General features: G+C 44.8%; 1 protein-coding gene across 1 annotated transcript in view; it reads left to right on the top strand.

The window, feature by feature from the left end:
* Positions 1–5740: 5740 nt before the first annotated feature.
* Positions 5741–13882, top strand: part of CDH4 (cadherin 4) — a 468099-nt gene continuing 459957 nt past the window's right edge. The window contains exons 1-2 of the mRNA XM_069804048.1: positions 5741–5970; positions 8238–8349. Coding sequence (XP_069660149.1) covers positions 5911–5970; positions 8238–8349 — 172 coding nt within the window. The 5' untranslated portion in view covers positions 5741–5910. The remainder of the gene's footprint in view (positions 5971–8237; positions 8350–13882) is intronic.

The raw sequence follows: 13882 nt of genomic DNA, 5'->3' as shown, positions 1-13882 counted from the left end.
CCCACCAAAAGAGGAAAAAAAGGCAATGGTAAAGTGATGAGGAGAATTGCTGCTATAAACAATAAAACCAGCAAGAGCTGCAAGTCTGAAAAATTCTCATTTTCCTTCGTCAGTCCCTATAAAAACCCTATAGATTATGTTGATGTTCATTTGGAGTTTTCTGGTGTGTGATGAGTAAAAATTACGGAACTGTACGGATTCATAGGTTAGATCCTGCCCCCTTCCCCTGATATCTTGTTGAATCTGTAAGTCTGAGCATACCGAGTGGTACGGGAGATCACAGGGACAGGACTTGTTAGAAAAAGGGTCTCCTCCTCAGTTGCTGAGGAGAGTGCATGGAGAGGGTAGGGAGGAAATCACTTGGTTTATATTACTTCGATAAGGTTCTTCTCAGATTGCTGTTAAAGTGTAAAGCCTACTGTGAATGCAACCATTTTAGATGATGACTACTTTAGGTAACTCTTTGTTTCTGAGGTGATGGCACAATCATGCTTTAGCACACCCTTGTATGAAGAGAGCGCCTTAAAATCAGTAAGCTTGTGGAGGCTTTGGGGAAACTGGGCATCTGTGGCCTTCCTCCCACTTGTAAAATGGCACAATGAGCATGAATCTCTTTTTTTACTCAATCTGGTGGGGTTTCATTGTTTCTGGGAATACGAAGCATTGCATCACAGAGCAGCCTGGGGAGCTGACTGCCTACTGTGTTAAGGATCTCTTGCAGTATGTTCTCCTTGGTGACTTTCTGTGTCTGAGGCACACAGGTTTGCCCGTGAACCAGGGAGGTCACTTTTTGGAAGCTATTACAAGGGGCATATTGACATAAAAAGGCACTCACTGTATCTTCGGAGAACAAACCTAATTCTGCCTTTTTTTTTTTTTTTTTTTTTTAATACCATTGCTTTAAACTGCAGTCCACTGTAATGATACAGGCCTATTAAACCTCTCAGTCTACTTTTGCCTTTTTTCTTCATTTTTCCAAGAATACAATAAGTGAATAAAAAAAAAAGTAGAAATTTTACTGTTTTGCATAGGTCAATTTTGTTTTACAGTATTTTAATAAGAGTTACATTAGTATAAAGTGTGTTACCTCACCTAAGGTGAAAGAGACATAGAATTGGGATTTTTAAATTGATTTTAATATAGCCATTGCTGGCATGCTGCCATTAATGCTTGCATAGTTCAGTAAGGATACCACAGCATGTGTCATAATTGGAGGTCAGACTACACTAAAGTTGGCCTCCCTTGGTCAGCATAATTAACTGAGCAGGAAGGTTTTGTATAGGGCCTCTGAAGTTGTATTATTTTCCTCATTGCCATTCACATTACCAACTCAGAAGCAGAATCAATAGGAGCCACAAAGTACTGATAAGTAGATAGTGTAAAAGAGAGAAAGTTCAAATTCCTTGGCATTGCAGCATGTCTAGCAGGACTGAAAATGTGACTTCAAAAGATCTGTTTAACCAGGAAGATAGTTGTATCTTTCTCACCATCCCAGCACACAGGTAGCACATGCAGGGTGGTACAGAAACAGCTTAGATTAATGCATATTCCGTTCCTGTTCAGTGCTGCTTTTTCCTGTGGATTCTTTCTTCAAGTCACTTTCTCCTCTGTGACTCATCATTTTGTCTTTAGATTTTGTACTGGAGCCAGATCATAAGTAATCCAGAATTTTAAGCTGTGCCCAGCCATTCGTGTAGTTCCAGTGATTTGCTGTTGCTTTAAAAAATTACATAAATGTACCAAAGTCTGGCTTTTACTGTTAGTTATTTTCCCTCTGTGGTTGTGGTCTTCCTACTCAGGAGCATCTTTGTTTCCTGTGTTGGCTTCTGTCTAGAGCTGGTAGGTGCTTACGTGTTTTCCAGATCATTAATTTCTCCACAGCTTTGATTTACCTTTCACTTTACTGTTCAGTTCTATCTTGTCCCATCTTCCCTACACATCCTAAAAAGATCCCAAATATGGATTAAATCTGAAGGAATTTCTCATTCATTTCAGTTTTGAACTGCTGACATAAAGTCATAATTTGCCATTATCTATCAACCCAGAATCATCACTATTTCTCTGGTTCTGTCCTTTGTTACTACTTTTGACACGAACCAGAATTAGTAATAATGACTCTCTAACTCACCGGTCAGCTAGCTATCTCCTATTTAAGAAGCAAGAATCATCAGATCAGGCAGAAGAAACCTGAGGTGTGGTCTGCACGCTGTATTAATTTCATTTCTCCTTGTTTGTCAGAGTTTTTAATAAAACCACTTTTTATCCTTAGCATCTAGGCCATAACTATTTACTTGAGTTCAGCGAAACATTTACTTATCAGAGAATTAAACAGGTTAAGCCAGCGGGAATATTTCCCAAATAAGGAATTCAGATATCAGCCCTAAGCTAGGAAGGCAAAAGTCTCCTGAGACTTTGTTTTCTCACCTCCTGTCCATTTAATCTGTTATTCCCATGCTTTCACATATTTGATGGCTGCTTGACAATTTTATTGTATGTTGTACTGTCCCTCAGTGATCACACCTCCCTCTCTCTCATTTCCTATCCGTGGTAACACAGCTCACATCTGATACTCATCTCCACCACTAAGGGTTCTATTGTCCCCTTGATATGTACGTGTAACTCCCACTGCTGTCAATAGGAATTACATGTGTGCATCAAGGAGAGAAAAATCCCTTGTGTACTCTCCGCTCCTCATTATCTTGGCACAGTCAGTTCTGTAGATGTCTCATCTATGAGCCTTTTATTCTCTTGAGTGTTGTGCAGTACAGCAAGTTGGCTCTTAGGATCAGCAGTTTTGCTCTTGAGGTGTTTAGCGAGTTGATTTACTGTGCATGTGTATGCTCTTAAATGTCTTCATCCAGCCAAATCCACATCTTGTAGCATTCATATGTTAGACAGTAGAGCTTCTTATTTCCTTTTTATGCAAGAATACCAATTCATAACCAGTCTCCCAGCAGACCCAAAGTGAAGTGAGAGTCTGAAGCTAACCCTCCCGAATGGCATATGTTCAGGCCCAGCTCAGACCTGTATGCTTAAATGCAATAGTTTGTGAAAAATGCAATAGGTACGAGATTTTAATGGCATATTTTAATTTTCCTTAAAGATCTGAAGGAAGATATTTTATAAGCACTTCATGTTAAGTGCTTCTAAACAAGGAGGTAGATGAACAAGTAGCTAATCAGTTAGCAAAACTTTAATTCCTTCCAAAATTAATGGGAGCGTCAAGAGTTGAAGGAAAATGGTAAAGTGAAAACAACCACACATGTAAACCAGTGATTTCCACTGTCTGAACACTGGATTTGTATTCTCCTTTGATACTTCTGGAAAACACCTCTTTGTGGGAAGGTACCGGGTGTCTCACATAGGCCAGTGTTACTAGAAACATAACTGGCAAGCATACTCACTCCACTTGCAGGCTTCAGGAACCCAAGTACAGAGTCAGTTACCACAGCTTAGAAAAGAGGGATGGCAAACTAGTTGGGGAAAAAAAATCAATTTGCCATCAGATTAGAAATCAACTGTAAACATGTTGAAGAATTCTATTTTTTTTCACTACTGCTCTGCCTTTTCTTCACAATCTGTCGTGGTGTCAGACTTATTTTGACAATACTTGTAGAACTTGTCATATTAACAAAGTTATCAAACAGAGCGAGCACACGCATAGCAACAGCTGTAGTCCAGCAGAGTCAAAATAACTGGCCACAGGTATTCACAAGGAAATATCCATGCTGTAGTGGCACAAATCAAAAATATCCCCAGAAGTCTCCAGAGCACTTGTAGTTTTATTTAAATAGCAACAACCGCAGCTGCCCTTCAACCTGGAACAATCTACTCCAAACTTTGAAATTTAGGATAAAAATAAAAGGAACAAATTTAGATTTTATATATATACATATTAGGATTTATTTTTGCTATGGTAATGTCACTTGATGGATTACTTCTGTCTTTGTGAAAGTGCTTCATAAAAAGGGGTATACACTAAATTCAATACAATGATGGGATTTATTTGCTGTTATATAACAAACTCAGAAATACTTGTTTAAAAACAAAATAAACCCCATAATCCACTAAGACCGTAAATTGGTGGGGCAGGAACAATCTTTTCATTATTTGTGTCTACAGAGCTTAATACAATGAGGTCTCAGTTCTTCGCTAACATCTCTAGGTGTTAACACAATGCTATTAAATCTACTCAATAGCAAAAGATGCAGTCAGTGGATTTATGTGTCTCATTCCTTTGGAGATGTGTGAATCTAACAGAATAGTTTAATGGCCAGATTTTTCAGCTGCGATGTCTGATTTTGCACGTACATCAGATAGTATGCATCTATTTATGCAAATCACTCTTGGATTTATATGCTCAAAATATACCTGCCTGAGAACTCCTATTTGTGGCGTTGAGCTGCATTCAGAAAGGAAGAAGATCATATTTGGATGCCAGGGTCACGCTGTAGGAAAATAGCAGGAGCCATACTTAGCGCTCGAAACTGCTGCTTTCCATTTTCAGTTTTCTGTGAAAACAAAACTGACTTAAGTTTCATTTTTCTGGTCCTGCTTTGATCTGCCTTTATTTTTACACCAGAAAACGTCTAGTTTAGCGGAGTTAGCTTTACCTGCTACTGACGTGAACGTGGGCTAGGCCTGACATGCCCATTTTCCTCTGAGAAAAGAAGGGCCAGGCTCAGACTGGCTCACCCATACGGCCAAGAGCTAGTTCAGGCAACCACCCGTTTTTCCACCCGATCCTGAGACTGCCGTTCACCCAAATGGTTCTCCCCTCGGAAAGACACCTGCGGTGCCCTCCCCTCTCCCTCCCCAAGGTTTGATTAACGCGAGCGCAGAGCCTGAACCGGGGGGGCTCATTGCCTTGCACCCCCATCCCCGCCTGCCCAAAGCCCACCCAGACACAAACACCACAGCTCTGCAAACCCCCCCGGCCGCCCCGCCAGGCCTTTCCCTCCCAAACACGGCGATATCCAGCAAAGGCCTTTGCAGGCCAAGGAGCGGGTCCCTGTCATGGCGGGGCTGGGGTAGGAGCGGGTCCCTGTCATGGCGGGGCTGGGGTTTCCTCAGGTCTCAGCGTTTCCTCTCTCCAGGTGCGCTAGTTTTTCTTCTCGGGATGTATTAGTTTTTTTCCTCCCCGATACGCCAATTTTTCCTGTAGATATGCTACTCCCCCCACATGCAACCTTTTCCTCACAGCCTGGGCTACGCTTTCCTCACTGGATACTCATCATCCCATGGATGTCTGTCTGTCCTGTGGACGCGCTAGTGTTCCCTCATGGGATACACTTGTTTTTCACTTGGACATGTTATTTTTTTCCCCGCTGGGTACACCTTACCGCTGGATATATCAGCTTTCCCCTGGGTATGCTACTTTTTCCTCACTGGATATGCTATTTTTTTTCCTCAGTGGCTACATCTCTCTGACGGATACGCCGTTCCCTTCCCTGAACATGTTGGTTTTTCGACTTTGGACATGTAAGTTTGTTCTCTGGACAGGCGAGCTCCACCTCCCGCGCTTCTCCTGCGCGGCCGCGGAGCCCCCCCCCCCCGCCTTTCTCCCCGAGGGAGGCGGCCATCCCCCCCCCCCCTTCCCCCTCACCCCGCGGCGGGGCGGTGCTCTGTCCCTTTAAGACAGCGCGTGCCCGCGCGCCGCGAGGCCGTGGCGGGGGGGGTGGGGGGGGCGCGGGGGGCGGGGCCTGGCGGCGGCGCGCGGCGGCGGGCGCTTCACCTGCAGCCCAGAGCGGGCGGCGAGGAGCGGCGGCGGCGGGAGCGGCGCGAGCGAGGCGGCAGCAGCAGCAGCAGCAGCGACGACAGCGACCCCCTGGCCCCGGTACTGCGCAGCGCGGCACGGGGCGGCCAGCCGCACCGCCACCGGCGGGCGGGGGGGCGGGCGCCGCCGGGGCGATGAGGACCGGTTGGCGGGTGCTGCTGGTGCTGCTCTTTCCCGTCTGGGGCTCGGCGGCGGTAAGTGGGGGCGACCCGGGCGGGCAGCACTCACCCCCCCCCTCACCCCCCCTCACTCCCCCTCACTCCCCTCACCACACAACCCCCCTCCCCCCCCGCCGCGGTCTCCGCGCCCCGCGGAGGTTCCGCTGCCGCTCCGCGCCCGCCGCCTGCGGGCACGGCAGCCGCGGCAACTTCGTGGCCGGGGTGGGTGAGCGGCGCCCCCGCAGCTCCTCTGCCGCTTCACCGCCCCCCCCTTTTTTTCTTTTAAAAAAAAAAAATCCTCGTTCCTGGTTTTAATTATTATTTTTTTCAGCGCGATCATTCGCTTTTGAGTCTAGCGCCTCAGCGGTGCCGGCAAAACTTGCCCTCCGTGATGCGCCTCACCGGATAAACTTCGTGGCGGGGGGGGGGCAGCGGCGCGTCCCGGCGGCGGTGCCGCTCCGCCCGCCCGCCCGCCCGCGAAGCCCTGCGCGCCCCGGAGGAACCTCCGCGCCCCAGCGCGGCCGCGCAGCGCTGCCCGCTCCGCGCCAGGCGTCCCTCCTCGGCCGGCGCCGTGGCGGTGCCTTGAACTTTTATTTTTACGAGCCCGTAAAGGCGCCCAGGAGGGCCTGAACCGTGTTGGGGGGCTAGTGGTCTGAAAAGTTTGGGTTTTTTAGGCTTTACACCCCCCCCCCCCCCAGATTAAGGGATATCTGCAGAACATCAACAAATGCCTGAACGCGTGGCTGCAGTGTTACAGTGCGAGCGGGGCGGCTGCTGTATTTCGTGTTGGACTGGCTGCAGGAACAAGAGCCGCTTATTTTTCTGCCCGAATCCCCCCGTGCCAAGTTGAATCTGTGAAGATGTCCCGAGTCCGAGCCCTCGGGAGGCTGGTGGGTGTGCAGAAGTAGCCCCAATCCGCTCTCATCTAGCGAGTGCCGTTATAATAATTGGGTGATTTCAGATTCAAAGCTTATTATCTTCAGTCAGACCCTTTGAAATGTTTCCTAATGGCAACATCTTGCCAGCGATGGTCAGAGTCCACAGAGCCGCTGCTTCCTTGCACTTCCCATGCAGTAGCTGGCATCCGTCTCCCGAGCGTGATTTTTAGCAGAGTACGTTGGCTTGCTTTCTGCTTACTAAGCTCATCTGAAAGGACCCTTCGCTCCTCTTCCCTTCTCTCTCTCTTTCTCTCTCTGTAATGCAGCATTGTCCGCATCCAGGAGTGTTTTGGGAAGCCCGGGGGAGCCGTGCTTCTCTCCCCGGGGAGGCAGGTGCGCGCCTGGAGTTGCACTTTCTCGGGGAAGTGACTCTCCCGGTCCCTTGGCATCAGCCTGCGCTGCTGGGACTAGAGGCGTTGGAGGTGTAGCTTGCATTGCTAAGCGATGCTCTGGCTAGCCCTGCTGACGGTCCGGGAGCGTTAGGAATCCCTCGCCACCAGCACTTGTTGGTGCATAAATCACCTGCCACTTGTTAGGCATGAATCACTGGCTTATGTGCTTTCAGTGAGTTGGCTGGAGTCGGGGTCTGGGACCTTCCTTGCTGGGGAATGTGTACCCCATCCCAAGGAGCCTCGACTACCATGACTGGACTAACCTGTCCCTGTGACAGGGGCTGGTTCCTTGCCGTGCGGTCCGAAGTTGCGGCACAGCAGCTAAGTGTTTAGCTGGGTGCCTCCCCCTGGATCTTGGCAGGTTGTGTGTGGGGCTGTGCTATTCGGTGGCATTGTTACATTTTTTGATTGGGCGTCCCCTCCATCCCTCCCCACTGCCGGGGGAACTGCAGAGCCTGGGGGGTCACAGAGGCAGCAGCAGGCAGAGCCTTGGAGGCTGCTGCGGGGCGAAGGGGAAGGAAGGGGACTTTTAGCTGGTCCCGAGCTCCTGAGGCTGCTGGTGTGTTTCTCCTCCTCCAGTCCCGGGGCTTGCCCAGTTTCTCAATAGCAAAACTCAGTGATTTGGATGTTGCAGCATCAGGCCTTTGCGTGGCTCCAGTGCAAGCACAGCTCGCCTTGATGAATTGCTGCTCTTTGTTTCCTCCCCTCTTCTGACAGTGCCCAGTATCCCAGCCTTCCTACAAACAATGCTCTCTATTGTAGTCAGGCAACTATTTTCTGGCCCATTTTATTTTTTGCAGCTACAGTATGGATGCACTCCCAACAGATAGGCACTTTAGCACAAGCGGTTTCTACTTGCACACTGCTTTACTGTTCAGGTTTGTTCCTGCCTAAACACCTAGTCGTTGAGTGCAAAACGTTTTCCCAAATGACAAAAGTCACGGTGTGTGTTTTCCTTCTTTTGTTTTTGCAGGCACACAATGGGGATCTTACAGTTAGACCCACATGTAAGCCTGGCTTTTCAGAAGAAGACTACACAGCATTTGTCTCCCAAAACATCATGGAAGGGCAGAAGTTACTCAAAGGTAAGTGGAATAAAAAGCTTAATAGGTTCTGCAATATAACTGTATTTTCGGGAGGTGAAAGGAGGCTTAAAGATGCTGGTTTTGATGGTGAAATTGTCTGCAGAATTATGTTTGTAGGAGGATGAAACACTAAGTGGTTTACCTGAGCGCAGTTTTGAATACAGATGAATGATTCAAAGTCCACGTGCTGTCTGCTTCAGGTGGATTGTTTGCCTATAGTATGCGAGGTCATCGCTTCACTTTTAAGTCTCCCACTCCCACCCTGTCTGAAGGAACTCTACATTTGATATTTTAGAAAGTATTTTTATGTATGAAATGCAAAGATCCTTAAATTATCTCTGCTTTGAAATGCACGATAAAGCAGACGTTGTTGTTGGAAATGTGGTAAACAAGCCTACAGACATTCTGTTCACAAATGTGGCATTCATTTTCATTACTGCCCCACTGACAACATGAAAACACAGGCAAAAAGAAACTACCAATTAGCTTTATAGTAATTGCAGGATTATAACCACTTTTGTGATTGTAAACTCTAAGATGTTTTCGTAATCCAAATAACAATAGATTATCCTGTGTATTGATCTGTCTCCCTTTCAAGTTAAAAATAATTAAACTTTATATTTGCATGATGCAGAATATCATTGTTTTACTCCAAGAGAATTTTTGAAGATCAAAATCCTCACCCCTCGCCCCGCCCTCCCCAGCACCCCTCTTGAGTTACATTACTAACCATTGGTGGATGTTACAGCAGCTCTAAAAACATAGTATATTGTGGAAGTTGGGGAGCCCATCAGGACTTGATGCTCTACTCAAGGGTTTATAACCCCTTGGCTACTTTCTCCTGAGTACGTTTACTCACATGCATGTGTCTCTGCCAGAAAGCTGGGATTTCTGTCTTCCTCCAGAGCAAACACCTGCTCCGTTACTTTGATTTTTCTTGAAAGAAAGGGAGAGTTGTCAGTATTCTTTCTGGCTTCAGCAGAATCCAGGACTGGACATTTTTTCTCTACATGAGTTGGCAATCAGTTTTGTTTCTGAGCCCAGTTGTCTTAGTTTTGCTGTTCAGGAATTCTCTTGACTGGCCTGGCATCAACTAGTAGACGTTGGGGAGTTTATTTTTAGTTTGAAAGATAACCAAATAGGGATTTGACATAGAGAAGCCCAAGAATATAGCAACACATGAAGAGACCAAGTACCAATTGTTTATATATTTAGTAGCAATTTTCCCCAAATGTATACACTGTAAAGCTTTACTGGTCAGTCTGTAAACCGAGTAGATTTCATGCTTTTTAGCTTTGGAAATTATTTGATAAACAACGTCCTCCACATACTGTAGAAAACCATGTCATTCTTATGTTTGCTCAGAGGACTATTTTTTGCAGTTTAGTGCTTGATTAAATTGTGCTGCATGTTTATGTAGGTGGACAATAGGGGTGGAGCAGAAGGTCTGTTTAGAGCAGTTAGCTAGCAATGACTTTGAAGACAACATAGTGGCTGTCATTTCAGTTTTAACTGATAATTTTTAAATAAGAAATTATATTTAGATAGGCTGTCAAGTTGATTTGAATGAACATATATTTCTATTTAATTTTATCCTTTAGGGGCCAATTGTAGTTTTACATTAGTCATAGCAGACCTGCCTCTGATTTAGGGCTGAACTGGCCCTCGGGTTATTATGTATGCATGCACCACTTGTAAGATTTATGTCCTGATAACATTGTCATGAGCTACGCGATTTGTAAGCATTTTGCCAACTGAAGGAGAAGGGAAAAAGTGCAAATGCTGTGTTTGCTAATAAGTAAACTATAGTCTTTACACCTTTTGATCTACAGTCAAATACATGATGCTGTTCATCATAGGAAACAAATATACGTAATTAATTTGTACAATAATGGGGGAGAAAATCTGGGGGCATAAAATTCTTCTGCATGCTTGTGTTGTTCTTTATATATACTCTAGCATGTAAAATTGGTAGTTTTCCAGTTTAGGTTTAATTTTACTTCCTAACACTTGATATGTCTGAAGCATAAAATGTTTATCTCTTTCTTCCATCTGGGTGAAGTATTGTACAATAGTTCAGACCAAAAATGGGTTCAGATTGCTTACATTATCATGTTTGATAGATTGACATATGTACTGTTTCACACCATCTTACCACGCAAAGCTTTGCTGCCAGCTACCACCATCTTATTCATCAGCATTCAGTAATTCATCTTCAGGCCAAATGGGAGTGTTTGCCTGAAAAAAAAGTAGGTAGGAATTCACCTGGCAGTGCTTTCATGGCGGTGGGGGGGGGGGGAAGCGCATATGTAGTTCAGATGGCTCTCGGGGGATTCCAGTGGGCAAACATGAAGTCTTTATGCTGTGTAATCCTCCCTTTGTCCTTAGGAAGGAGATGTGAGGAGCCCTGGGACGGTTTATACTGCCTAAAGGGTCGTTCGTCAGAAATCAGGTCGTACGTAGACCTCAGCATAGTGGTGAACTTCAGCTGGCATTGGGAAGTTTAGATGTTACGTGGTTTGGGGATAACCTGTGTGGCAATAAACCTAGCATTTCCCTTTTAAGCTTTGTAATATCCAGCTCTCAAATGTATGCAGCATTATGAATGTATCCAAATGGAAGTGCTTATAATATTCTAGGTTTGAATCAAGTTAAACAGATAATGACTGCTTATAATTGACTTATTCCAATGGAAATAGCTTAGCCTTAATTTGACAACAAGAGCTTTTACAGAGTCATTGTTTTATTATAAGTATGCCATAAGCTATTAACTACTACTTTGTGGTTCATCTTATTTGCCTGAGTCAGCTATCTAACATCCTCAAAACATACAGATTCTAGCAGGAGCTATTTGTTACACAGTAATTAACTTGTTTATGATAAATGGATGGGAGAAATGTCACGGCATTTTGTTTTATGTATAAATGAAAAGCATCTGTATTCTAAAAATTTCATGTTAATTAGACTTAAAATAGTTTTCCCCAGTAGTGCCACAAATACCACAAACTACACATCACTGCCAACACTGTAGCCTGGTGATGGGGTATTAGCTGAGTTGATTTGTGGAGCCAGTACCTCCCTTAGAAATGCTGTCCCTGCATCTCTTAATAAAAGTTACTGGGGTGTAATCTGTTACATTTTTTGGTCTTTGTTTTTGTTTGCAGGATAATAAACTTAGTCTTGATCACTGATGCATGACAATATTGAAAATAGGATCGTTAACTATTTTCTTCCTTAGCCTAAGGAAAAATCTCAAAGCCTGCAGTATGGCAGAGGATGATTAAGGCATGGGTATCTTTTTCTTTGTTAATTGTTAACGTTAACTTAAAATGATGAGATCATTGGTCCTGAGGGGTGGGGAGCAATGACATAGAGTACTCTGCTGAAGCCAGTTCAGGACTGACTCAGGGGGTCTGATCCCTGGGTATTAACTCAGGTGTATGGGAATGATGATGACTAGTGGCCTCTTGGGGAAGGAGAGAAATAAGGAGTAGGATGCTAAAAGTTGTATGCAATATGATCTAAGGGGGGCTGATACTCTTGATATTGGGTTTATGCTCTTTTCCATTTTTGTAAAATTTTTGAAGATTGTAATTAAAAAAAACCCAACACGTTTTTCTAAACTAGAAATTCAAGTTTTATTGGCATGCTGTGAGACCGTGGCAACTGGTAGTGGGTGGAATGACATCACAGTGTTAAATGCATTATTTTTCCAGCCTAGTACCATCACAGTTATAGCAGGTCACCTCTCAAAAATACAGCTAAACAACATAACTCATAGCTGTCCCTACATTCAGGAGACAACATTAGCAGTTGAAATGTACAGCCCCTTTTTTGTTTTTCTGTGCGTTTCTTCATCTGCAGTGATTCATGTTTCTGTTGCCCATCCTAAATAGTGCCTATACTGATGTAGCAGGATAACTTCACTTGTGTAGGCAGTTACGTTTGGGTAGAAGTGCGTGGAAGCACAGTTTATTTTCATACGGGAAGATGAATAAACTGCCAGCATGTTCTGCTTTAAGCAAGTGTATGAAACCAGAGGTAGCCAAGCTTCATGCAAATGTATAAAAATGTAATTGCTTCCATACTAGGAGTTTTACTAGCGTTATTTTTGGTTAAAAACAAGTAAATAAAATGCATAAAAACTTTACTGAAATACCTGTTTTTTCATAAGAATTCAGTATGGAGGCCACCTCTCCTAAGTTTTTTAGAGGTGGAATGTTGTTCTTCATGGTCAAAACTTTTTGTTCTCCCCACTGAAGTTTCAAAACCGCCATCCTATTCAGCCCTCATCACCTCCAACAGTAAAACTTAAGAAGGCTGCAAATGCTGTTTAGGAAGTATAGAGATAGACCAAAAACCCCAGACACTCCAAATCTTCATGGATGGTGTAGAAGCAAACATTAAATTAAAGAAAAAAGGGGGAGGGAGGCAGGGCGAACCTGAACAAGCCTTTGCAAACTATGTTTGAGTCTGGTTACTAGTAATTCATGTAGTAGTAACTGTAGGGAATATACTGTACCTCCTTTTGGAGGTAAATGGACTGTATTCCTGTGGTTAAGGTAATACAGGAAATTGAATGTGGAGTGTGTTAGTGAAATGTACTAACAGCTCTAATTGAAAATAATCATACAGCCCCAAAATACTACTGCATACGTGAAATTTGGCCCCTGCGAAAGCATGAGACGAATCTTTCAGGAAGAGTAGTAATAGCTTTGCTAAGTGCCCAGAGGGACGGAGCATGCCCCTGGGGTAACAAACAGTAGCCTAGCAAGCAAGCGTGTATCTGCAGTGTTGTGTGGCCCCAATATGTGAATTGGCTAATGGGGACATTCTGCCTGTCTATACATCTGGCTTCTTGCTTTTCGTGGGTCTAGAGTCCAAAACCCACGTAGGTACCCAGCTGCTGTTAATTTTGGTAGGAGCTCAGTTCCCAAAGGCTTCTGCAGGTCAAGGTCTGCCTCTGTGCTTGGGAGGATGCTCCATCCCGAAGGCATGCCGCCTGCGCACCCCGTCATGCCTCCGTCTTCCGAGTGCCCTTTGGTGTGTCATACGGGTGTTTTTTTGGAAGCAAGGACCATGAGGAATGTTGGGATTGTGTTTGGTGGGGTTTTTGAGCACCTCTTGGGGGTTGCTCAGTCCTCATGGCAGTACGGAAGGTCTGCTGCAGCCTGCTGAAATATCCAGTGCTGCTTTTGAACTGCTCTGAGTTTTAAAGAGAGAGGGACTTTCCATTCATGCTTTCATTATTTTCTGGTCTGTGACTCTGCATGAAAAGCAGTTACTGAAGTTACGGTAGACGTAATTAGCTTCATAGTTCCCTAATAAAACCTGAAAGTAGGCGAAAGTCCACTGGGAACCCAGAACTCTTTCCCTAACCTTTCTTCGTTCCTTTCTTGGAAGAAAAAGAGACAGACAGACATCAGCGTTCTATGTTAAGCTTGTACATGCTCCGATGAAGCTGCCTCTCAGAAAACACTTCTCCCATTCCACAGGACAACTTCTTTTAAAAGCGGTTCCTCTTGATGGGCAT

The sequence above is a fragment of the Haliaeetus albicilla genome, chromosome 2 (genome assembly GCF_947461875.1).
Source record: "Haliaeetus albicilla chromosome 2, bHalAlb1.1, whole genome shotgun sequence".
NCBI lineage: Eukaryota > Metazoa > Chordata > Aves > Accipitriformes > Accipitridae > Haliaeetus > Haliaeetus albicilla.
This window is presented reverse-complemented; position numbering and strand designations above follow the sequence as displayed.